Source organism: Lethenteron reissneri, chromosome 66, assembly GCF_015708825.2.
Source record: "Lethenteron reissneri isolate LAM-NWPU_2019-01 chromosome 66, ASM1570882v1, whole genome shotgun sequence".
NCBI classification, from domain to species: Eukaryota; Metazoa; Chordata; class Hyperoartia; order Petromyzontiformes; family Petromyzontidae; genus Lethenteron; species Lethenteron reissneri.
In genome coordinates this window covers 8,487,008-8,514,583 of record NC_083844.1, presented here as the reverse complement: position 1 = coordinate 8,514,583, position 27,576 = coordinate 8,487,008, and the positions used below count along the sequence as shown (strand labels likewise).

Here is a 27,576-nt window from a genome sequence, read left to right as displayed (position 1 = left end):
GTTGGATGATAGGGTGGTGAGATGTTAACTACATCGTCTGGTATACAGGTCGTGGGTTCAATCCCAGCTCTGACACGGGCTGCTGTATATGTGGAATTTGCACGTGTCTCTCTCCCCGTGGTGCACGTGTCTCTCTCCCCGTGGTTCACGTGGATTTTCTCCGGGTCCTCCAGTTTCCCCTTCCCACCCCCCGACATTTAGAATCAACATCACCAGGCGTTTAGAAGGGGCCGTCCATAAATGACGTCACACACCTAGGGGGGGGGGGGGGTCAGACATTTGTGGTGATGTGTGACGAGGGGGGGGGGGGGTTAATAAATGTGACGTCACATCAAAATACACAACTTTAAATAAATATAGACAACACGTTCTACTTAATTAAATACTTTTTTATAAGTGTTTTCTCCTACATCATCAGAGTGCAGCGCAACATTAAATATGCACTACAATGACAATAGTTTAACGCGATTTGAAGCATGTTTTATTTTAGGATTTTGGGGGGGGGGGAGGCAATTTGTGACGTCATATGTGAGAGGGGGGGTCTGACTTTTTGTGACGCCGTGTGACGAAGGGGGGGGGGGGTAAGAATCGTCCAAAATCGATAGACGTCATTTATGGAGTATAATTTGTGATGGTCAGGTCGCTTGCGAAAAAGAGCTACATGGCTCAGTGGTGGGCCTTACCTGGTAAAGTAAAACAAAGAGTCTACGTAGTTTTCACTTCACGTGTATCTGTTCAGAGGAAAAGATATTGCCTCCACGTTGTGTACCTTAACAGTCGTGCAGACGCGCTTGCGCCATTTCGAACGGCCGATGTATCGCGCGGCATTTTCTCAACATTTATCTCTCTCGGTTATGTTGTATATATTATTTTGAAAAAGAAACATATAAATAATAAATGCCATTTCAAGAAATTATGCAAATTTAAGAAATTATGCAAATGTTTGTAATTATGTAAATTAGGCTAGGCTTCGTTGTCTATGGGTGTATTACCAATCGTGATAATGCCATGATTCTCGCTTCAACTTTTACTGATTATGTTTTAGTGTAATTATTTCCAGTCTTGGGACTCAGAGCTCGCTGCAGGATACAGTTCATATAATTAAAATTAATATGCATGAACTTAGGAAGGAACCACTCAGACTCTGCTGTGTTAAGTAACTTGAACATCTAAAAACACTCTAATATGCGAACACACTTATGATCGGAATTGCCACAACAGTACTCCTGAAGATGTCCTACTCATCAATCCGTCCAATTTACCCTCAATGGTTACATTGTTAGACTGAGCAATAGAACAATAGGCTAACTCTTCATAGTAAAGCAACAATACACAACGATAGGAAAGTCCTTAAAAGTGACAATATTCATATGGAAACGTGCTAAATAAACATGTGCCCAATGGCAAAAAGGGGGCATCAACCAATTAATTGGCAAGATTATGCAATTAAATAAATATGATTATGGGACCTCCGTTGCCAGTACCAAAATATGAGAATAGGTTTTCCCCTTTTTCTGGCAACAAAACAGGTGTTCAGATGTTAAAACACCAAACTTAAACCTTTTACAAGGAATCGTGCCTGCATTAACCACACGACTAGCTAATAGTGGTCAGAATGCAAAAACAGATTGGTCCACACCAGAGACACCGTTTGAGACTAGGCTTGAAAGAAAGCTGTCTCTATTCATGCGGTTCAAGGGAGAGAACAATGCTTTTCATGACTAGCTAATAGTTAACACACCACCTTGGGATGGCAACCCTTTTCGAAACAAAACTTCCCACATAGACCTCAACATCCGTTCCCAAAACAGAGACTCGGCCTCCCGTGTGCCACCTTCACCCCAGCCGCGTCTCACAGCCGGGGATTTCTTCCCGTTCCTGCTTCACGATCGAGAAGGGAACTGAAGAATCCTCCCCCCCCAGTTCTACCTTCACCCCTGGCCAAGTCTCGACGCTGGCGATCCCATCGTGCTCCCGCTTCACGATCGACAGGGAGGCGGAAGGATCTTCACCGTCGCATTCCACCTTAACCCCCGGCCACGTCTCGAAGCTGAGAGTCTCTCCGTGTTCTGATGTTAGCGATACCGAGGGGGTCGCTGAGGGGATCGCCGAGGGGGTCGTCGCGGGACCCTCGCCCCCGAGGCTTGCCACGACCTGCCCAGTGGCAGTCGCACCCTCGTGGAGCCCGGTCCTCTCGCGGGTGTGGCGGCGCGCCTGGAGGCTCCCCGACCCGGAGGAGGCCTTCCCGCGTTTGGGGCACGCGAAGGGCCTCCCGCCCGCGTGCGTCCTCTTGTGCACGTGGAGGGTGCCCAAGTGCGTGAACGAGCTGCCGCACACGTCGCACGCGTACGGCCTCTCGCCCGTGTGGGTGCGCTTGTGGATGCGCAGGGTGCCCGACTGGGCGAAGGACTTGCCGCACGTGGAGCACCTGTACGGCCTCTCGCCTGTATGGGTCCTCGCGTGTATGACGAGGCCCCTCGACTGGACGAATCGCTTCCCGCACGCCGCGCACCCATAGGGCTTCTCTTCCGCGTGGGTCTTCTCGTGGTTGAAGAGCGTCCCCGACTGCTTGAATGCCTTGCCACATGTGGCGCACCTGTACGGCTTTTTGCCCGTGTGGATCCGCTTGTGGGCGACGAGGACGGCCGAGTGAGTGAACGTCTTGCCGCACACGGTGCATGCGTACGGCTTCTTGCTTGTGTGGATCCTCTGGTGGTTGAGGAGGTGGTGCGACTGAGTGAAGTCCTCCCCGCAGACGTTGCAGCAGTAGGGCCTCTCGTCTGCGCGGATCCTCCTGTCCGGTGAGACGTCTCCTGGCGGTGGGGAGAACGCCTTCCCGCGTCGCGCCCGCTTCATATGCACGCTCTGATGGGAGCAGAAGTCTCCCGAATTCGCGAAAACTTCATCGCACACCCAGCACTTGTAGGGCTTATCGTCAGCGTGGCTCCTCTGGTGGCCGATCAAAGTGGCCGCTTTGTCCGTGCTGTACGGGCAGTGGGGGCACTGGTACAGCACGGACTCGGTCCGGCGCCTGTGTTGCTTCATGTGGTCCTCCAGGGCGGACAGGCTGATCACCACCCAGTTGCAAATCGGGCAGTAGATCTTCATCTCTCCTCCCTCGTTCATCGTTCCTGTCCTGGCACTGCGGCAAAGAGTGAGGCACACGAAGGAAAATTAATCTCCCCCGCCCTGCCCCTGTGAAGTATCGTAAACAAGTTTAACACGTAGGCTTTCGCGACCAATATTAATTCATTATTATGAATATCGCAAACAAGCTAGAAACCACGAACACCAGTTGCTAACCGTCGAACACAGACAGTGGTCGCCGCTGCGTCGCGTGGCACTTTCAGATGCTGCTGCTGCTGCTTGTGGCGGATGTCTGGAACACTCTTCCTCTCCGGTATGAGGAAGCCACTGGCAGCGACGATGCACTTTTAAATCATCATAAAAATTGACAAACTAATTTCTTTAGAACTGCTGCTTTTTGATGTGTTGTCCTTTCCCAGCACCTCCGATTAGCGCGGTTAGCAACTGTTCTGTTGTTATTTTTGCTGCCTTGCCCAATCTTGATAAATCGGACTTAAACTCATATCGTGTGTTTGTGTGTATCGTGTTTGCCGTTGAAAATCGCTGACTCTCCATGCTCATACTGGACATATGTAGAAAAGAGCTTAATAGCTCATTGGATTCCTTCTCCTGCAGTCACAATAAAGATTCTGATTCTGACTGAGATGATGAGCAGATGCACCACCTGTGCCCCCTACTGTGCAAACTTGCTGCGTTTTAGTCGCACGGCGCTCTGCTCGTTGTTGTGAGCGTCGCTCCTCTACCCTACGTTGTTGCTGGAGGGCGACTGCCTCCAACTGCCCAGTAGCAGCGTCCTTCACGAGCCTCCTCCTCCACAGAGGCCGATCTTGACACCTCTGGTACCAGGCATCGGCAAGTCCACTCAGCTCCACATCCTCCTGTACCGCATCAACGCCATCTTATCCCCAGCCCGTACCGCACCCGTTTAGCCCCCCTCTATCCGGCCGCCAAAGAGAAGCTGCTTGGGCGTGCGGTGGCTGGGCATGCGGGCTACATGACCCAGTCAAAGCAGCCTTGGAGGAGCTCGCCGATGATAGGGACCCTGTCCAGATCTTTGTGAGCTCCTCACACTGCGACTCAGCCTGCAGGTTAAACCCACAATGGATCGTGGGCATGGCCGGCCTGCAAGTTGCAAACCGGCGCAGACACAACAACAAAAACCGCCATTCGCCACAAAGTGGCGGTGACGTCACCACGGCGCCTGTGGCAGGCTAGGTGCACTTTGAGGCCGTCACGTGAAGTGTCGAGGGCTCACTGCTGGCAGGAGGACAGAGATGCAGACCCGAAAATTAAAAAGATCCCTGGTATAGAATTTGACTTAAAACTTTCGAGACCGCAGGAATTCACATTCTTTGGTTCTTTCGGTAGTCACGTAGATAGAAAATAAGGGGCCGTCCATAAATGACGTCACACACCTAAGGGGGGGAGGGGGGTCAGACATTTGTGGTGATGTGTGACGAGGGGGGGGGGGGAGGTTTTAGAAATGTGATGTTACGTCAAAATGCACAACTTTAAATAAATATAAATATAATTATTATAACAACACTAATTTATCTTCTTGTTTCTTTCGGTAAAGTCACGTAGAAGGGAAGTAATAAAATAATAAAAATAAAACATAATAAAACAATTCTCACGACGTTTCGGCTACAACGCAAGCAGCCGTCTTCAGGTGAAGAATGAGACACTACCAAACTAGGAGCTTATATATAAGCTGCATTGGGGGTTGAAGAGCGCCTTAACAAAAAGAATGTGCATGTGAAGAGGGATTTAGCATATTCATGGAAAATGCGTAGGCGTTGGGCGGGGGGGTGTCAAAGTCATATTATGCCCATGCATTATACAGGATCAGCAGCAACCAAGGGGGGTGCAGGGATTAGCAGTAACAAAGGAAAGGAATGTTAATGATATGTAGCTGCAGTTACTCAACAACCACGTAGAAAACTAAAGTATAAACTACATAAAAAACTAAAGTATAAACTGCATCGCACCATCAGTATACTTACTATACTCTATAATAAGCTGAGTTACTAACAGCAAGTAATACATTACAATTTTACCTCGTAAAAATTCTATAATACGCTTCCATCTAAACCTTATTCTCTTACATCACACGAGCATATACCGTACTATATACTGCCATAGATAAACCCAACATTAAATTATATACTGTATTGCTGTAAACCAACCTATATCTTATACATTTAATATCACACTATGTATTATTCTACACACCCTAATGTGTATCGAAATGGTTTATTACGTCCTTCCAATGATTGCTGAGCCAGAATCCATCTTCTCGGTTAAAGTTGTCTCTGTGTTTGTATATGTGGATCGCCTCATGAACGAATCTCTCATGATAGCCAGATGGCTTGCAGAGAACCTCTGTCTTGGAGAAGTCAATATCATGTGAGCCCACTGAGTTGTAACAGTGATCTGCCACGGCTGAGGTGTTAGTCCTACCGTGTTTCAGGTCAGCTTTATGTTCACGGATGCGGTCCGAGACATGTCGTTTGGTTTCCCCAATGTAACTGCTACCACAGAGGAAACTTAGTTTGTAGACGCCAGGGTACTGTATGTCTGGAACCACATCTTTTACAGACGGTACCAGATCACGGATTTTATGTACTGTGTTGAATCGGACCTGGATCTTGTGTTTAATCAGGATTTTGGAGATCTTTTTTGTGACCCCAGCAATGTAGGGTAAGGTGATGGTCTTGAAAGGCTCCTCAACAGGATCCTTCTTGATGGTTGGAGTGATGGCTTTGCGGATTGTATAGTCGGAGTAACCATTTGCCTTAAGAGCTTGGCGTACGTGTTTGAGTTCACTGGAAATGTGTTCATGGTCGGAGATGCATTGGGCTCTATGATATAGAGTCTTGATGAGGGAATTCTTCTGAGATGGATGGTGGTGGGAATCCGGTTTTAGATAAGCATCCGTGTGGGTGGCTTTCCTGTAGACAGAGTGGCTCATTGAACCATCAAGTCTCCTTTTGATTAGGACATCCAAAAAGGGTAGCTTGCCATCATTTTCGACTTCCATGGTGAATCTGATGGCTGGGTGTATGGAATTGATGTGGTCGAGAAATTGGTCTAGAGCAGGCCGGCCATGTGGCCAGATGACAAAAGTGTCGTCTACGTACCTCTTCCATAAGGTCGGGCGTAGAGTGGCAGTCTGGATGGCGTCCGTCTCAAATTTCTCCATGAAGATGTTGGCTACAACCGGAGATAGGGGGGAGCCCATTGGGGTGCCCTCAATTTGCTTGTAGAAGGTTCCATTCCAGGTGAAGTATGTATTGGTTAAGCAGTGTCTCACCAGGGGGGGTACCCCAGCATTCAGTCCTTGATGAACCAAGTCTTCAATGATTGCGATGGTGTCAGGCACAGGTACCTTGGTGAACAAGGAAACCACATCAAAACTGACAAGCAGGTCGTCTGGGGACAGGGCAATCCCCTTGATTGTCGATACCAGGTCAGTAGAGTTTAGTACTGCAGAGGTGGTTTTTCCAGTGAAAGGCCGTAGGATTTCGGACAAAAAACGAGCCAGTTTGTAAGTGGGGGAGTTGATAGTAGAGACAATGGGACGAAGAGGTGTATCTTCTTTATGTATCTTTGGCAAGCCGTTGTTGTATACTAACCCTTCTTCCATAATTGAGATTAATAATATTTGATGATTTTTATATATTATCTTTTTACTTGTTTTTTTTTAATGAGTGAAACACACCAAGCGCAGCAAACTGCAAAACACCAGGTGTTGTTAAGTAATGAACCGGAGGAGGGTTAGGATGGCAGAATTTACAACGTTGCTTCAAGGGAAGATAAGGCCTGATGAACGGGCACATGTCACCCGTGCAGGCGGCAGAGACAGTGGGAGTGTCAGCCAGACATAGTTAAGGCAAAAGCCCAATCATCCTGCATGGTTTTAAAGTAACGTCAAAATTCGAAATTCAACAACAGAGTAGGCTAAATTATCGATCCTCGCGCTCGCTCAAACTGGAGACCAGGCTGCGAGCTACATCAATGAACCATTGCCCATTTGCTAATCCAATACTGAATGTTAATATTACTGAAGTCAAAACGAATTCTATGACCTCAGCACATGGGCAAATAATAGGGCAGTGTCGACTCAAAGGCAATGGAAGAAAACAGAGGCGCCTTTGTCTAAATCACAACCACAGAAAGCCAGGAATCATCACTGATTGTGTGTTCAGGAATTCCGAGCTAGTTAGAACACGTGCACAGGGGGGGAGCTGATGTAAACAACCCTGCGCGTCTGGATGTGAGGGGGCCTTTGACCTGAAAGTAAGAATAACACTCCCAGAGCAGAAGGTTGGATGACCACAGTGAGACGAGAATTAAGAGTGGTGTATATCTCTCAAGGAGGCAGACCCAGCTGAACAACAAGGCTGCGGGGTCACCAGAAGTTCGCATTCGCCTAGTTAAGACAAAAAGCTCAATTATTCTGTATTGCTATTAAAGTAACGTTAAAGTCGGAATTTAACAACAGGGTAGGCTAAAGTTTGATATTCACACCCACTCCAATTAAACCAGGTCACAAGTTACGCCTACTGAACCATCACCATTATTAAGTCAATATGAAATGTTATTTCCATACTTCAATACTTTCTATACAATTCGACCCGAAGCATATGACAATCAGAACCTTCCTAAGTCAAAATTGAATCGCACCCAGACAGGAGCGAATAGTCAATATAAGGTTGAAGAGGGAAGGAAATCAAGAGCACGGCGAACTGCAAACGTAAGCAAAAAGCCGGGAACAACACCAGCCCAGCAACAGCGAGTGGGGCTTCGACAGGCCATAAAGTAGAATAATAACTCCCGGGGTCAGGGGACACAAGAAGAAGCAGGCAGACAAAAACCAGAACTGACTCCAAGGTTCAACCGCCCTCACCTACTCAGGGGTGACGGAAATTAATGAGGCCTTGAATTAACGGCAGGCAACAACAACGGCGAGCAGAGATAGGGTGGGGCAAAGACTGCGGGCTAGGGAATGCAACTTCGTGTCAGTAAAGCCCTGACAAACAAGTTAAGTTAAAGACATCACAATACATAATATCGCACATAACATCAATGTTAACGCTATTCACCGTAAACTATATTCCGCTTATATAACCATCCAGGCACCAAGGAATACGAATTCCTAGGATCAAGAAACTTACCCCTTAACCTAAGATATCGGAAATAAATTAATAGTAATAAGTATATGCATGAAAGACAAAAGTAAACTTATGGAAAAGCCAGGATAACGGGATGAATCACCACCAGGTCGAATATAAATACATAATAAAAAAAAAAACAATGTTAAACCCAGGGTCGGAGAGAAAGGGAGATCCCGGCCGTCTTTGTATCCCCGCAGCGCGGGATAGGAGTGTGTGTACGCTCGGGGAAACACCTACACTTGGGTCGGGAACCACGATGGGAAACGACAGACCTTAGGTTACATACAGAATCATAACTGTGAAATAGTAAGGGACAAATGTTAACTTAAAACTTTTAACCATTTCTTTGTGCGCCGGGTCGGAGAGAGTGTTGCCCCTCCCCCAGGTTGTGCAACACGAACAAAGACGCCTATGAGACGATTTGTAACGTCTGTGTTTTGGGTTCATGAAGAAGGCCAGACAAGAGATAAATTGCACCCAGACAGAGAGACGACTTCGAGACAATTTGTAACATCTGGTTGTTTGCTCGTGGGTTTTATGGAGGGAGTTGACAACGGAATATACCGTCAGTGATGCACACAAGGACATACGGACACACACATGGACACACCTGCCTACGGACAGATCCTGACACAGCAAAAATCGGAAGCCCCGCCTTGTGGGCGGGATCCAGGGGGATTTTTCAGCATAAAGGAACGGATCCTGAACATTGGAAACCAGTGCGACGGGAGGGTCCACTCAGAAGCTCGACCGGGAGGGTCGACTCAGCAGGAGTGCGACGGGAGGGTCCACTCAGAAGCTCGACCGGGAGGGTCGACTCAGGAACGAGTGCGACCAGAGCGGGTCCACTCAGGAGTGCGACCAGAGAGTCGACTCAGGAGCGAGGGCGACCAGCGGGTCGACCCAGGAGCGAGCTCGACCGGGAGGGTCGACTCAGGAGCGAGCTGCGACCAGCGGGTCGGCTCGACTCATCTTCAGCTCGTCAATCTCTGCTGCCGCCGGAGATCTCCGCTGCCGCCGGTGGTGAGCGTCGCGACTTGGCGACGATCCAGCGCTGCACGCTACGAGCGAGTTGTGGGCGCCACCTACCGACCGGGTTCCGAACTGCGACAGCGTATCAACAGCCATCCGAGCAATTCACCACGGTGACAGGGGAGCGCCTGATACGTATGACGCGCACCGCCCCCTCACCACACGACCACCAGGCGTCTGTTTGACATAAAGAATCGACTCCGAACACTGACTATTCAAGACAACTCTTACCACTCAAACACTCGAACCCATAAGTCATCCGTGGCTGGGAAGGCATCACAACGAGACCGAGTGGTGGCCATCCGTCGTATAAGAGTATTCTTAATTTTTATCTTTAATATTTAGTGGGCTGTACTCTTAATCGCATAAATTCCCAACAGATCCATCAATACGAACTGATTCTTGGCACCTCCTTCCGCCGAGCCACGCTCACGTGGGGAGTGGTGGCCCACCGGATCCTTATCAGGTGATCTGGTCCCCAATTAGTAAACTTGGTATAAGATAACGATCTTCGGAAAAGGAGCACCGTCGCAGGCCCTTACTCCGAGCCGTTCTGCTGTCAGATAACCTGCCGATGTATCTGTTGAGGATTGGTGCCTTTAAGAATAGTAACTGTTTTGATTGTGTTTTTTTTTTATCGCCGTATAATCTTTCAAGTATCCTTCAGTCATAATCGCCGCACGTACTCGCATCCTCTACAGAATATTCAACTGTTCCGTGACCCAAGGTGTTAACAACGTGATAAGGGTTGCGTATGATCAATAAGGAGTGCGGTACTGCGTGAACAATATTGAGTATAATCATTCATTAACGTTAAGGTTTTCTTAGCATAGTATTTGCATGTTTTAACGACTCTCTCTCACTAACAACCATCGCGTTATGCGGGATCCATGTGCCGTTGTCAAAGTGAAATCAGACAATCGTTGATGATACTGTATTGATGCCGTATTGACGTTCCGGGATTGAGAGTTCGCATACTATATCATAGTTATAGGTTGAATTAGTAATAAATTGATCAATACAGAAGTGGTTGTGTGATTCTTTCCTGAAATCTATGCATAAGATCTGCTTCTGCGTTGAGATTTGAACTTGGTGACCTTAATAAACACACTAATACATACTCAGTAAACGTTAAAGCGATAACGGGGTGAACCGGGGTCTGGTTATCATAACGACTTGCATTATCATAATTACACCCACTCGCATAATTAATACGATTACCTCTCGAATTGGCATAATTAAAATGTGCGTAATTACATAAATTAACATATTTCCGGGTAATTACACATTTGGCCAAATTTCATTTAATTATTATTATTTCCACTGAATATTCATAACCCACATATACAACATAATAATTTCACCCACGCACGCATACAACATAACAAATTTTCATACCCAACATATACAACATAATGGGGGCTCGTCTTCCGGGATCTCTCGCAGACAGTTTATGCATGAATTCAGGAACGAATCACTGATGTGTTAATCAAAGTGTTGTGAACTAACGTTGCCTTGTGATTGTAAACGGGGGTATACAAACAAAACGCGCTCTGAAGGGAAATACCAGAGTAGCAGAGTATAACAAAGACAGCTGGGCTGAGATTATTTGCTCGAGTTAAACTGACGCATCCTGTGATACAATTGTTTATATGTGCTCTGAAAGGGAATTCTAGAGTAACTCACGACGCACATGAGATGTTAGAATTAAGATACACTCTTAAGTCTATTAACCACACTACATAATAGAGATGGCACAGGATCCACAACATTCTGAGTTTGACACACCAACGCATAACACTGATACAGAGTGGACCTCTGAGGAGGAGATGGAATCTATGGAAAAACAATATCGGGAATTTGTGTTAAAACGTACTGGACGGACTGCTAGCCAGCAGACGGAGCAGAGAGATATATGGGAGGGGAGCCATACAGAAGATGTTAAGGCCCATAGAAGGAAACTACTTAAGGACGTGATGAAATGTGGCAAAGCCAAACGTGACGTAAAAATTGCAGAAATAGCGAGGGTAGACTCGTATCTCATCGCACAGACAGACAGAGAAAGATTATGGAATGAGGAAAAATTTGAAAGGGAGAGACAAGAGAAACTGTCCTTAATGGTGCAGGTAGAGCGTCTGCACGCCCTCGTGAGAGAGAAAGAATCCGCACTAAATGCACCAGTGAAACACCCAGACGTTGATACACAGGACACATACGGGAGTAACAATTTACCACACTCCGAGCCACGGGGACGTAGCCCAGGGCCAGATCCCACAATGAGTGTGGCTACTATGCAAAGCAATTTTGATAAAGTAACACCCTCGCAAATCGAGGAGAGAGAAGAGGAAATAATAATACAAACGGGAAAACATGAGGCCGACCACCCCAACGTTAGAGAGAGACAAATAATTAACCCTAAGTCATCAGGATACACTGTAATGATAGAGCGGGAAAGGGCGGAGCTGGTGCAAGACGGGAAACATGACATAAACAGAACACCAGGCAGACGCACGCTACGCAAGTATGACCGACATGATGCAGATGACAGAGACAGCTCACCAGAGAAACGCACCTCGCACAAACACGACCAACACGACACACGTAACAAGAGCTCACCAGAGAGACGCACATCACACAAGCATGAGCCATGGGATAAGCAGAAATCACCGAGCCAAATTGACCCACGTAACAGGTGCAAAAGGCACTACAAAAGTGATGTTAAGCAGAGTCATCGTGATGGTGACGGCTCATCTGACAATGACCAACACGACACGGATAACAGGAGCTCACCAGAGAGACGCACATCACACAAGCATGAGCCATGGGATAAGCAGAAATCACCGAGCCAAGTTGACCCACGTAACAGGTGCAAAAGGCACTACAAAAGTTATGTTAAGCAGAGCCACCGTGATGGTGACGGCTCATCTAACACTGACTCCTCTGACAATGACCAACACGACATGGGTACCAGAGAGAGCTCACCAGAGGGACGCATGACATGTAAAAATCACCCACGCAAAACCACCCGCACCAAAAATCACAGAGACAGGAATCCCGATAACCATGAAGCACGAGACAAACATAAATTCAACACCTCACCTAGCAGGCACCACTCACGTAGTAGGCAGCATGAAGGTCGAGGACAAAAACACTCACCACATAGACACCGCTCAAGGAGATCACGCACACCAACCCACAAGCACGAATCACAAGACCCACATAAGGAAAACAAGAGACACAAGCAACGGGACAGATACGAATCCTCGGACAGAGGGAGATCACGACACAGACACGGGACACATGACAACAGTGATAGTGGAGACAAGGGTAGCTCAAGGGAGCACTCCTCAGGAACCGACACCACTGATGACGAACAACACACTTTTAACAGTAAGACACTAAAACTAATGGACAAAGCACTCGTGAGAATTCCCTATTTCGATCCACATAACAAGAACAGGGATATCCACACTCACATAGCTACAGTAGAACAGGAGGCTAAGATCCGGGGTTTGGGTAAATCAACAGAAAAGGCATGTCTATTATCAAGGAGCCTACATGAACCCGCCAGACCATGGGTAGCCTCCCTGCCAAATAGGGTGAAGAGTGACTTTAAACAATTGAGCCGAGCAGTAGTTAAGAGATTTGGGGAATACTCCACACTATCCGAGGGATTGAACGCGGCAAAGTTGATGACCCAGCGTGTAGACGAAGACCCACGAGATTATCTCCTGCGCCTTAAGAAAGCATATTACGCAGGGGACGTGGACAATGCCCAGGGAGATAAGACAGTCTTAAAAGTGATGTTCTTCCAATCATTGAGACCTGAAATAGTGAGAATAGTAGGAATGATGTTGGACCCCGAGACTGCCTCCCTACGCCAGATTGAAAGCAAGGCCCACACGGCCTGGGTGAACGGACGGAAAACCACTGGCATAGCCAAAACCCACATCGTCACCAGAGATAAAGAATGCCTCGATCTGGAGGGAAGCGAATCTCCAAGGAATAATATTAGCGCCACACGGGGTGGACATGAATTCCCCCAGGAGAGGGCGCCTAACCCAATAGAATCAACACCCGTCCACAACACGCTGAATAACGTTCCACGTGAGAGGAGGAACGAGGCCAGAGGAACATGGCACCCACAGCCGCCACCACCATGGAATGCAGAAGAGGGCGGAGGCTGGAATTATGGAGGAGGAGGAGAGAGTGACGGGCCATACCTACACCGCGGAGGCCGACACCCACCAAACCAGTCACCATATCGTCCCCTACTGCCGCCTCCACCAGCAATAGAGCATAGACCACCGTTAGCTAACAGGAATCGATATGCTCACCACATTAGGATGGAAAAAGAGCTCCTAGGGAGTATGAAGACTTCCATGCAAGTAGCGAAGGGAAGAATACCAACTATACCCACACAGGAGGAGGACACACCCAGAACAAAGGTAGCCCAAGTGAACGTAGAGAAGACAAGAAGCCTCGAAGCAATCACCGAAGTGGTACCAGAGGGAAAAGGGTACCATCTGGGGGAATTGATTCCCGTAGGACCAGTCGGACGAGTCCACGTGGAAGTAATACTGCAAGACACCCTGACCAGCCAGGGCCTTTGTGATACTGGAGCAGAAATATCCATGATATCCAGAGAATTATTTGACGAACTCCAGACTGCCCTCCAGAGGAAGAATGAAACACTACAAATGATGCCAAGTAAACTTACCTACTCAGGATGTGAAGGGACCCACATGCGACCATTGGGCAAAGTTATGACGAAGTTGACGTTCAACAAAATCAACATGAACCATCCACTATATGTCGTACAATACCCAGGTAAAGAACTGATTTTTGGGATCGAACTACTGAATCGCCTGAAACCCATTGTGAACCTTGAATCCCGACAAATTTGGGCACAGTCAATGCCGGAGAAACAAAGGGACTCAGAAGATGAAGACGTTATGAGAGACTCCACGGGAATCCAAGTGATAACACAAGAGCTCGACGACCTATCAACGACAATCAGGAACGAAGACAAGCTCCCCGCAGGAATTCGAATCACTCAGCTAATGACTAACAGACTGAGAGAAGTCCGAAAGGAAGCCGACTTAGAGTCAGTATCACCGAAAGACCGTCCCCTCATGGAGTATATACCGCCCCCTGGAGGCCAAACCGACGAACTGCAAACTGATGAAGGAGAACCCAAGGGCAAGAGCGTATTACCCTCGGATGAAGCCAAGGCAACTCAACCGATAGTAACGCAAAAGGAACTTTCAATTGAGCCGCCCGAAACCACGAAGGCCCTAGATCCAAACCAAGAGGGAAGAGTCCTTACAATAGAAGAACAAATAGAACAACAAATTGAAGCAGCAGACGCCCTCGAGAGGGAGGAGAAGTCAAAGCTCGCGACACCAGCGAAACTCACAGACGTTGAGCCACAAAATAAATATGGAAGTAACATCAAATCACTCTCTTGGGTACGTGGACAGAGTCCAGGGATTGATCGCACAAAAGTTAAAGTAAAATCGCCAGGACATGGTACACTAAGGGCAGAGGCAAAAACTGAAGGGAAATGGCAACACGAGCGACACGGCCCTGGGCGCGCACACAGAAAATGCACACCACTTAAACACAAGAGACACAGCACAGACCAAAGTGACAGATTGCCTGATGATAACTTGTTTGATGATGACGCTGTCAGCAATCAACTTTCGGAATACCTGTTCACCAGTAAAACCCTTAAGTTGATGGACAAGGCTCTAGTCAGAATTCCCGATTTTGACCCCCACAATAAGACTATGGATATCCACACACATATCGCGACAGTGGAAGAGGAGGCAATGATTAGAGGGCTGAGGAGACGGGATGAAAAAGCGAGTTTGTTGAAACGGACCTTACATAAAGAATCTATTCCATGGGTAAAGTCACTACCACACAAGGTTAGAAATGATTTTAAACAATTGAGCCTGGCAGTGATTCGGAAGTTTGGAGAATATTCGACACTCACTGAGGGGTTTTATGCTGTAAAATCGATGACCCAGGGCATGGACCAAGATCCACGTGACTACCTCGTCCAATTTAAAAGAGCGTATTACGCAGGCGATGTGAATCAATACCACGAAGGGGATAAAATGTTCAAAATAATGTTTTTTGAATCCTTGAGCCCAGAGATTACAGAAAGGGTGAGAATGGTTTTGAATCCAGAAACCGCATCCTTACGCCGCATAGAGAGCAAGGCGTACATGGCATGGTTATACAGAGCTAAGAATCATAATTCGGATCCAGAACACAGGGAGAGGGATGAGGAACCCAGCCTCTCAGAGAGGAATAAAAATCACCGAGCAGTCCCACCATGCAGAGAGCAGCAGAAACGCACGCACACATGGCAAAATAACCCAGAGAGAGGTTGGCACGAGAATGAGAGCGGCACAAAGCCGAACATTCAGGAGAATCGCAGGAGGGGGAGGTTCAGAATAGAACCATACCAACACCCCATGCCCCGACATGCGCAAGGTCAAGATTACCCACAGGGATGGCGAAGTAACAATCCAGGAAAAATTTGGCACCCAAATGGGAAAAACACTGGGCCAAGGGTGCAGGAGAATCGTAGGAGGGGGAGGTTCAGAACAGAACCATATCAACACCCCATCCCACGACACACGCAAGGTTCAAATTACGCACAGAGATGGGAAGATAACCACCTAGCGGGAAGGTGTTACACATACCGCGGAGGTATGGATGCGAACATTCACGAGAATCGCAGGATGGGAGGTCAAACACAATCGATACAATTCCGACCAATTCCTCCACCGGCTATACCAGGAGGGAATAGAGGAATAACACAGAATACGGTCCAAATACGTGATGAACCATCCACAGTGATTGAGAGCGGGCAGCCCATACGCGCCACACCCGCCGAGGTGTTAAACCCGGCGCTCAATGTGAAATACAGGCAGGCTGCAAGTGACAGGGCGGGCAAAAACGTGGACAGTACTCCCGTAAATGACGCGCGGATCGAATACAAGGACAGGGTTGCATTGAAGCGTGATCGGACAGTACAAAAACAGACAGCAGGGACACGCCCTGAGGAGCGCAGGCATGAGCCTTTGAATGGAAAATATCCAAGGGAAACCAAAAATTATGTGGATCGGAGTGCTAAAATGGAGACGAATGTCCATGACGTATCGGGAATGGTGTTGAAATCCAACACACTAGTAAAAACAAAGAGGGCAACATTACGAGGGACAGAATTAAATCGACACACGGACTCGGCAAATGTGCATGTAATCGCAGAGAGAGCGAATGCCTCGAACCAAGGGTCAAAGTGGGTCGGGTGCGCGAATTCTGGTTATGTGCAGCACAATTTTTCACCACACACTCCCACGACACAGAGAGTGAGAGAAGAAACTACAAAAACGAACCCCGAAAACCGTGATCGAATTATCGAAGTGATAAGTGGTGAACGAGGCAACATGAGGAAAGTAACGCATAAATGCGTTCGAAACCGCTACCTAGCGTTTCCCAGGATTTAACAAAAACAAAAATGAATATTCGTCGGAGTCATGATGTATCAGAACCGATGTAACGCAATATCGATGTTTAACGCTTGTTTAATTTTCTTTGCTCAATTCAAAATAACCATGTTAAGTTGTGACACGTACGCGCGCGTTGTAAGGAATAGCAGCAAAACTTGAGGACAATCGATGGTTCATGATGGAAGAAGGGTATACATTTTTTTAAAAATAACCCGTGGCCATTTGACCACTGGTCATTTTTAAAAGGGCGGAATGTTGTATACTAACCCTTCTTCCATAATTGAGATTAATAATATTTGATGATTTTTATATATTATCTTTTTACTTGTTTTTTTTAATGAGTGAAACACACCAAGCGCAGCAAACTGCAAAACACCAGGTGTTGTTAAGTAATGAACCGGAGGAGGGTTAGGATGGCAGAATTTACAACGTTGCTTCAAGGGAAGATAAGGCCTGATGAACGGGCACATGTCACCCGTGCAGGCGGCAGAGACAGTGGGAGTGTCAGCCAGACATAGTTAAGGCAAAAGCCCAATCATCCTGCATGGTTTTAAAGTAACGTCAAAATTCGAAATTCAACAACAGAGTAGGCTAAATTATCGATCCTCGCGCTCGCTCAAACTGGAGACCAGGCTGCGAGCTACATCAATGAACCATTGCCCATTTGCTAATCCAATACTGAATGTTAATATTACTGAAGTCAAAACGAATTCTATGACCTCAGCACATGGGCAAATAATAGGGCAGTGTCGACTCAAAGGCAATGGAAGAAAACAGAGGCGCCTTTGTCTAAATCACAACCACAGAAAGCCAGGAATCATCACTGATTGTGTGTTCAGGAATTCCGAGCTAGTTAGAACACGTGCACAGGGGGGGAGCTGATGTAAACAACCCTGCGCGTCTGGATGTGAGGGGGCCTTTGACCTGAAAGTAAGAATAACACTCCCAGAGCAGAAGGTTGGATGACCACAGTGAGACGAGAATAAGAGTGGTGTATATCTCTCAAGGAGGCAGACCCAGCTGAACAACAAGGCTGCGGGGTCACCAGAAGTTCGCATTCGCCTAGTTAAGACAAAAAGCTCAATTATTCTGTATTGCTATTAAAGTAACGTTAAAGTCGGAATTTAACAACAGGGTAGGCTAAAGTTTGATATTCACACCCACTCCAATTAAACCAGGTCACAGTTACGCCTACTGAACCATCACCATTATTAAGTCAATATGAAATGTTATTTCCATACTTCAATACTTTCTATACAATTCGACCCGAAGCATATGACAATCAGAACCTTCCTAAGTCAAAATTGAATCGCACCCAGACAGGAGCGAATAGTCAATATAAGGTTGAAGAGGGAAGGAAATCAAGAGCACGGCGAACTGCAAACGTAAGCAAAAAGCCGGGAACAACACCAGCCCAGCAACAGCGAGTGGGGCTTCGACAGGCCATAAAGTAGAATAATAACTCCCGGGGTCAGGGGACACAAGAAGAAGCAGGCAGACAAAAACCAGAACTGACTCCAAGGTTCAACCGCCCTCACCTACTCAGGGGTGACGGAAATTAATGAGGCCTTGAATTAACGGCAGGCAACAACAACGGCGAGCAGAGATAGGGTGGGGCAAAGACTGCGGGCTAGGGAATGCAACTTCGTGTCAGTAAAGCCCTGACAAACAAGTTAAGTTAAAGACATCACAATACATAATATCGCACATAACATCAATGTTAACGCTATTCACCGTAAACTATATTCCGCTTATATAACCATCCAGGCACCAAGGAATACGAATTCCTAGGATCAAGAAACTTACCCCTTAACCTAAGATATCGGAAATAAATTAATAGTAATAAGTATATGCATGAAAGACAAAAGTTAAACTTATGGAAAAGCCAGGATAACGGGATGAATCACCACCAGGTCGAATATAAATACATAATAAAAAAAAAAACAATGTTAAACCCAGGGTCGGAGAGAAAGGGAGATCCCGGCCGTCTTTGTATCCCCGCAGCGCGGGATAGGAGTGTGTGTACGCTCGGGGAAACACCTACACTTGGGTCGGGAACCACGATGGGAAACGACAGACCTTAGGTTACATACAGAATCATAACTGTGAAATAGTAAGGGACAAATGTTAACTTAAAACTTTTAACCATTTCTTTGTGCGCCGGGTCGGAGAGAGTGTTGCCCCTCCCCCCAGGTTGTGCAACACGAACAAAGACGCCTATGAGACGATTTGTAACGTCTGTGTTTTGGGTTCATGAAGAAGGCCAGACAAGAGATAAATTGCACCCAGACAGAGAGACGACTTCGAGACAATTTGTAACATCTGGTTGTTTGCTCGTGGGTTTTATGGAGGGAGTTGACAACGGAATATACCGTCAGTGATGCACACAAGGACATACGGACACACACATGGACACACCTGCCTACGGACAGATCCTGACACAGCAAAAATCGGAAGCCCCGCCTTGTGGGCGGGATCCAGGGGGATTTTTCAGCATAAAGGAACGGATCCTGAACATTGGAAACCAGTGCGACGGGAGGGTCCACTCAGAAGCTCGACCGGGAGGGTCGACTCAGCAGGAGTGCGACGGGAGGGTCCACTCAGAAGCTCGACCGGGAGGGTCGACTCAGGAACGAGTGCGACCAGAGCGGGTCCACTCAGGAGTGCGACCAGAGAGTCGACTCAGGAGCGAGGGCGACCAGCGGGTCGACCCAGGAGCGAGCTCGACCGGGAGGGTCGACTCAGGAGCGAGCTGCGACCAGCGGGTCGGCTCGACTCATCTTCAGCTCGTCAATCTCTGCTGCCGCCGGAGATCTCCGCTGCCGCCGGTGGTGAGCGTCGCGACTTGGCGACGATCCAGCGCTGCACGCTACGAGCGAGTTGTGGGCGCCACCTACCGACCGGGTTCCGAACTGCGACAGCGTATCAACAGCCATCCGAGCAATTCACCACGGTGACAGGGGAGCGCCTGATACGTATGACGCGCACCGCCCCCTCACCACACGACCACCAGGCGTCTGTTTGACATAAAGAATCGACTCCGAACACTGACTATTCAAGACAACTCTTACCACTCAAACACTCGAACCCATAAGTCATCCGTGGCTGGGAAGGCATCACAACGAGACCGAGTGGTGGCCATCCGTCGTATAAGAGTATTCTTAATTTTTATCTTTAATATTTAGTGGGCTGTACTCTTAATCGCATAAATTCCCAACAGATCCATCAATACGAACTGATTCTTGGCACCTCCTTCCGCCGAGCCACGCTCACGTGGGGAGTGGTGGCCCACCGGATCCTTATCAGGTGATCTGGTCCCCAATTAGTAAACTTGGTATAAGATAACGATCTTCGGAAAAGGAGCACCGTCGCAGGCCCTTACTCCGAGCCGTTCTGCTGTCAGATAACCTGCCGATGTATCTGTTGAGATTGGTGCCTTTAAGAATAGTAACTGTTTTGATTGTGTTTTTTTTTTTTCGCCGTATAATCTTTCAAGTATCCTTCAGTCATAATCGCCGCACGTACTCGCATCCTCTACAGAATATTCAACTGTTCCGTGACCCAAGGTGTTAACAACGTGATAAGGGTTGCGTATGATCAATAAGGAGTGCGGTACTGCGTGAACAATATTGAGTATAATCATTCATTAACGTTAAGGTTTTCTTAGCATGATATTTGCATGTTTTAACGACTCTCTCTCACTAAGAACCATCGCGTTATGCGGGATCCATGTGCCGTTGTCAAAGTGAAATCAGACAATCGTTGATGATACTGTATTGATGCCGTATTGACGTTCCGGGATTGAGAGTTCGCATACTATATCATAGTTATAGTTGAATTAGTAATAAATTGATCAATACAGAAGTGGTTGTGTGATTCTTTCCTGAAATCTATGCATAAGATCTGTTTCTGCGTTGAGATTTGAACTTGGTGACCTTAATAAACACACTAATACATACTCAGTAAACGTTAAAGCGATAACGGGGTGAACCGGGGTCTGGTTATCATAACGACTTGCATTATCATAATTACACCCACTCGCATAATTAATACGATTACCTCTCGAATTGGCATAATTAAAATGTGCGTAATTACATAAATTAACATATTTCCGGGTAATTACACATTTGGCCAAATTTCATTTAATTATTATTATTTCCACTGAATATTCATAACCCACATATACAACATAATAATTTCACCCACGCACGCATACAACATAACAAATTTTCATACCCAACATATACAACACCGTACAATCTTGGTGGTCTGGCTGCAGAAGGTTTCAACGAGAACTGTTTGGTCTGATCAATTAATGCGGTTGAAGCAGAAATGATGTTGTTGGTTTTGGAGACGAGGCTGTTGGTGGGGTCTCTTTTTATTTTTGTATAGCTGCCATCGTTTAGTAGTTCTTGAATTTTGTTGTTGTATTCTATTTTGTCCATGATAAAGCTGACCTGAAACACGGTAGGACTAACACCTCAGCCGTGGCAGATCACTGTTACAACTCAGTGGGCTCACATGATATTGACTTCTCCAAGACAGAGGTTCTCTGCAAGCCATCTGGCTATCATGAGAGATTCGTTCATGAGGCGATCCACATATACAAACACAGAGACAACTTTAACCGAGAAGATGGATTCTGGCTCAGCAATCATTGGAAGGACGTAATAAACCATTTCGATACACATTAGGGTGTGTAGAATAATACATAGTGTGATATTGAATGTATAAGATATAGGTTGGTTTACAGCAATACAGTATATAATTTAATGTTGGGTTTATCTATGGCAGTATATAGTACGGTATATGCTCGTGTGATGTAAGAGAATAAGGTTTAGATGGAAGCGTATTATAGAATTTTTACGAGGTAAAATTGTAATGTATTACTTGCTGTTAGTAACTCAGCTTATTATAGAGTATAGTAAGTATACTGATGGTGCGATGCAGTTTATACTTTAGTTTTTTATGTAGTTTATACTTTAGTTTTCTACGTGGTTGTTGAGTAACTGCAGCTACATATCATTAACATTCCTTTCCTTTGTTACTGCTAATCCCTGCACCCCCCTTGGTTGCTGCTGATCCTGCATAATGCATGGGCATAATATGACTTTGACACCCCCCCGCCCAACGCCTACGCATTTTCCATGAATATGCTAAATCCCTCTTCACATGCACATTCTTTTTGTTAAGGCGCTCTTCAACCCCCAATGCAGCTTATATATAAGCTCCTAGTTTGGTAGTGTCTCATTCTTCACCTGAAGACGGCTGCTTGCGTTGTAGCCGAAACGTCGTGAGAATTGTTTTATTATGTTTTATTTTTATTATTTTATTACTTCCCTTCTACGTGACTTTACCGAAAGAAACAAGAAGATGAATCCCTGCAGTCACGAAAGCTTTAAATCGAAACACTAATTTAGATTAATTTTCATTATTAACTATTTGATTATTTACATTTACTAAGGTCACCTTTTATTTATTCCATGAAGGAGCATTTTGCTTCTGCATGGGAGAATGGAGAAGCATAAATTTTGTAATTTTTTTTAATGAATGTAATTAAACATTTTGATTTAAATTATTCTACCAGGGCTTTTCATTCTGTGGAATTAGTGTGATTGTTATAATTGTACTCTCCATTTTGCTTCGTTCTACCACAAAGTTTCAAGTATTTTTTTATAGTTATAATTATTTTTAATAATTTATAATAAGAGAATTTCTATATCATATTCTGAACATCTGCAGTTTTAGTTAGACGTTGAATATTTTCAAGTGAATTTTATGCTAAATTTCAGCTTCCCAACGCCTCCTTTTTAATGTTTTCTCCTACAACATCAGAGTGCAGCGCCACATTAAATACGCACTACAATGGCAATAGTTTAAAGCGATTTGAAGCATGTTTTATTATCAAAATGTAAAGATGGTTTGTGGGGGGGGCAAAGCTTTGTGACGTCATATTTGAGGGGGGTCTGACTTTTTGTGACGCCGTGTGACGGGGGGGGGGGGTCAAAAATCGGCCAAAATCGCGTGACGTCATTCATGGACGGCCCCTAAAAATGTAACTAAAAATAAAAGCAAAAAACCCCCGACGTTTCGATCGCAACACAAGCAGTCTTCATCAGGCGGAGAGAAAAGAAGACCGCTTGTGTTTTTATTGTTTAAATCTTTATTTTGTATCTACCGAAATAACCAAAGAATATCCCTCGTGTAGCCTTACCAGACTGTTGGGGCAAGTGCTGTTAGCGAGCACCTACGAAGGCCAGAACGGCACACGGGGGGGGGGGGGTGGCCAACATCACGCCCGGCCGCCTTTGTCTCTCCCCCAGTGGCGATGTTGAACTTCACAACGCTACAAAAGACGCACAACCACGCAGAGATACGGAGGCCTGGATTCTCTGTATCTGTGCGTGACGTCACCCAACCCAGTCCGTGACGTCACTCATTGCGTCCACAGGCCCCTCCCCCCGGGCGGTGGTAACATGACGTAACGCACACAGGCGCGATTGACGACACGACGTCAGTGACGTCAGTGGCCAGGTTGTGCCTCCAAGCACTTGAGGGGTGGACAAAATAACAGAGAGTGGCTCTTAGAATGATGGGGGCATTGGGGCATGGCGGTGAGGTGTGGGAAGCTGTGAACCCCAGGCTACTGTGGGCTTTGCTTCTTCATCAATGGGAGGCAAGACATGGTGGTGGTGACTTACGCCCAACAAAGATGAACATCAGTCAACGCTGATGAGTTTACATGACCTTTATGACCTCCTGTGCTGGCTAGATAGGTGACTCTATAAATGGGTGCTTTGGCACGCGGCTCAACGTTGTGATGATTAGCATATGTTGTATAAAGTGTGATTTTCTTAGTTTAGATTGGACCAAGGGCAAAAACAAATAGCAAGTGTTCATCCGGTGGCTTAGTTTGTTGTATTTGTGTACTTTCTTGAAACGTAAACCCAATAGTTTGTCAGTTAAAAAGCGTTACATGGCAGGCATGGACACAGAGAGACAGACAGCCAAAACAATTGACTTGATCGTATTTGTTACAGTTCAGTATTACATGCAAATGTACGACGTTTCCTCTTAATTTACGAGGTGTTAACAGTGCATTAACCTTTTTGTTGCGTTGAACCGTAACACGTTTCACAACACCGACCATGCGGGCATTGAAATATGGCGCTGTACACGACTTACGAACCGTGCAATGTTACAAACGGAGGGCGGGGTCAGATGGAGCTCGTGAAGGTGGTGGGCAGAGGGGTGACTCGGTGGAACCCGACATGTCACGGACGTTTGTGCATGCGCCTCTTCCCCCTGTTGCGAGAAGCCGGGAGCTCAGGCTGCGAGCTGTGGCCGGGCGTGAAGATGGAATCCTGCGGCGAAGATCCTGGCCTCTCACCCAGTCGCTCGCGAAGCAGCAAACCGAGGAAGGCGCCGGCTGTGAGACCGGCGCGGGCGTGAAACTAAAAAGCGGAGGTCGAGATTCGACCGTCTCCCCGTTGAGTGTGAAGTGAGGGGGGGACGGGCGTCTTGCGTGGAGTAGGACATTCTATCGATGGTCGAGCACGACCGAACGTGGCCACAATGCATTCCTCCCGCCCGCGAGACCGCGCCGTTTGTGAATTACCAACGGAGTCGTCCGAGAAAAATTAAGTGGCAGCAAATTTGCTTCGCTGGACAAGCTGCAATCTCAACCGGCTCTGCCACAAGCTTCTGAGAACTTATTTAGTATTTGTTGTTGTTTCCCTTCCCCTGAAGTGCGTGATGTGAAGCCTCCCCAAGGTGCACCACCGGTTACTCGTCGAATACACATACGCTACCATAATCGTGTAAGTTCTAATGAGTCTAGACCAGTGGTTTTACTTCTTAACCTGCGGTGCACACCTGGGTGCGAGATGCCCTTTTCTGGGGGTAGCGAGACATGGCAGAATCTTTTTAAGAAGGGTAAATCATCGAAACAGACTCAACACTACCCATAGACTCAACACTGTCTACAGACTTAACACTCATTCACCCACTCACCTATTCCCCTGTCCAATCCCATGAGAGCAGTGGTTATTAAACTGGAGTGCACGCACCACCTGAGGGTGCGAGATTCCCTTTGTTGGGGGTGTGCGAGAAATGGGCAGGTTTATTTTTAGACGGTAAATAATCAAAAACACAAATTAAGCACGGGCACGTAAGTAAACAACTTTGTTCCATCAAGCCCTGCATATTTATTAACATACTTTTTTACCATTGAGAACCAACGGGGTGCAGTGAAGGTTAATAACCACCGCTCTAGAGTGTTTACCAAAGTTTAAAGTGCGTTGCACGTTATCCATCCATGCCTGTTGCGTCGCCCACACCTCCAGATCGCCAAAGGTCCCAAAAAGGTGTTGATTCAAAATTTGGTTTGGTGCCTTCTCCGCCTTTGGGTGACATGGTGGCGAGATGTTAACTACCTCGTCTGGTATACAGGAGGTCGTGGGTTCAATCCCAGCTCTGACATGGCCTGCTGTATATTTGGAATTTGCACGTGTCTCTCTCCCCGTGGTTCGCGTAGATTTATCCCCAGGTCCTCCGGTTTCCACCCCCCCCTCCCCCCCCGACATTTAGAATCAACATCACCAGGCGTTTAGAGAGTATTTGGCTGCTGATATAAGTGTCCACGTGATGATAGGCCACTTCGTTGAGGTATCATTTGTGATGGCCAGGTCACTTCTGTTAGACTGAGCAATAAAACAATAGGCTAACTCTTCATAGTAGCGCGACAATACACGATAGGATAAGTCCTTAAAAATAACAGTATTCATACGGAACCGCGCGAAAAAAACATGTGCCCAATGGCAAAAGTGGACATCAATGAATTAATTGGTAAGATTATGAGTGTGTGTTTGGCTAACAGATGCTTATCAATTGACTAATGGGACATCAATGAATTCGCGGGCAAAATTCCGTGATTAAAATAAATATCTCAAAACAATAGTATTCGTGTGTGTAGATTCGTAACATAGATGCTTATAAATGTTTAGTGTGTCATCAATGAGTTCATTGGTAATATTACGTGATAAAAGAAAACTAATGACTAAAATACTTCTAAATGACCGTATTCATGCATATATTATGAGAGTGTTTTCTGTTTGCATGACATGATTCCTTGTAAAAGGTTTCAGTTTGGTGTTTTAACATCTTAACCCCTGTTTTGTTGCTAGAAAAAGGGGAAAACCTATTCTCATAATGACCAAAATACTTCTAAACGACCGTATTCATGCGGTTCAAAGGACAGAACAATGCTTTTCACGACTAGCGAATAGTTAACACACCACCTGGGGATGGCAACCCTTTTCGAAACAAAACTTCTTGGAACAATCTTATTCATACCGATATGCGCGTTGTATGTGTGTGTTGGACCACAGTCACCACGAGGTCCAATAATTATAGCGGGCAGTATGGTTTGAGTTATCCACATACTATTCCTGCTAACTGTCCTGCTGAGGTCAAAGGTGAACTTCGTAGTGCAGCGTTCCTTGTACCGAAAATACGTCAGGTTCCCAGCGTGTGTGTCTCGAACACACGGCGTTCTCGGCTGCGCCGTCAGTCTCTCTCCACCGCTGGGGTGGTTGCTGAGTCGCTACGCTGCTCATGCTGGCGGCAGTGCCCGTGCTGGCAGAAATGATGGGTCCGGCTCCTACTGCGTTGATGTGCGCGATGGTCCCGTCGCAAGATAGCGCTCGCAGCTCCTCCGCTGGGTGGCAGCGCGTCACCCCCTTGGCTCCAGACACTGTTGATCCTTGAGCTCGACCTTTGCTGGAGTGTGCTCGGGGCTTCCGATTAAGCACGCCCAAGGATTAACTGCGCGCCCAGATCGATTAACAGTTGGAATGCCTGTGGCCCCGTCGCTCCTCGTCTTGGCAGCTTGCTTCGCGCGAGCATCCTTTGTGCCCCCCACCCTTGCCCCAGGAGGGATCCTGCTGTGAGCTGCTCGTCGGCTGCTCCTCACTCTCCAAAACTCATAAAATGTATTTCTACACCTCTTAGCTTCTCACAACTCTTATAGCTTAGTACAATACAACTTATCGCAGTCCTTGACTCTGCAAGCGACTAAAAACAAGGATAAATGTAGAATAAAACTTTCAGCGATACTCCGTCTGTCAGCGCCGAACTCAATATTTAGCAACACATTGCCCCTCTCTGCAAGACTCGACACCCATGTATGATCGAGGACCATACCCCGTAGCTTGCCGTTGCAAGACTGATTTGGATGGTTCGGCTTCTTTGTTATTTCCGAAATGTTTCACCTCGGCTCGTCTTCTCACAAAGGACCGGAATTCCTTTCATTTCGCTCCTCGGTCTGTGATTGGTCGGTTTCCTTTGACGACGGAAGAACTGTCCATTTGATTGTGACCGTTTGTCCGGTGTACGTGCGTGTCTGTCTGTTCTAATTTTTTGAAGTCATTCCCTAAATCACATCAAGGCCCGACCCCTTTCCCCTTCTTCCAGCAGTCATCTCATGGCCTGTGGACACAGATGCTCTTAATTTCCCCTAAGTGTGGTTCCTTTTGGCCTTTTTTTCGAGGGAGGAGTTCCCAGGTATGCATCACTGCATTTTTTAACGCGCTGAATCCATTTTTATAAGAAAATCTAATAAATAAAAAATAGGCAATATCACTCTTAATATGTTTTTGGAAAAGGAATATATACAACAATGAGCTTCTCGAGTGTTTAATCTCTGCTCCATGAGGCTTGCCCACTCTGCTTAGCCCACATCCTCCACCAGA

General features: G+C 46.6%; 1 protein-coding gene across 1 annotated transcript; it reads right to left on the bottom strand.

Moving 5' to 3' along the window:
- Positions 1-625: 625 nt before the first annotated feature.
- LOC133359892 (zinc finger protein 664-like) lies at positions 626-27,576 on the bottom strand. Its single transcript, XM_061578452.1, has 2 exons — positions 23,040-27,576; positions 626-3,142 (listed from the first exon to the last, which is right to left on the bottom strand). The coding sequence occupies exon 2, from the start codon at positions 3,124-3,126 to the stop codon at positions 1,837-1,839; it is 1,290 nt and encodes a 429-aa protein (XP_061434436.1). The 5' UTR covers positions 3,127-3,142; positions 23,040-27,576; the 3' UTR covers positions 626-1,836.

Excerpts from the sequence above, each read along its gene's own strand:
- LOC133359892 (XM_061578452.1), bottom strand. The coding sequence starts at position 3,126 with ATGAACGAGGGAGGAGAGATGAAGATCTACTGCCCGATTTGCAACTGG.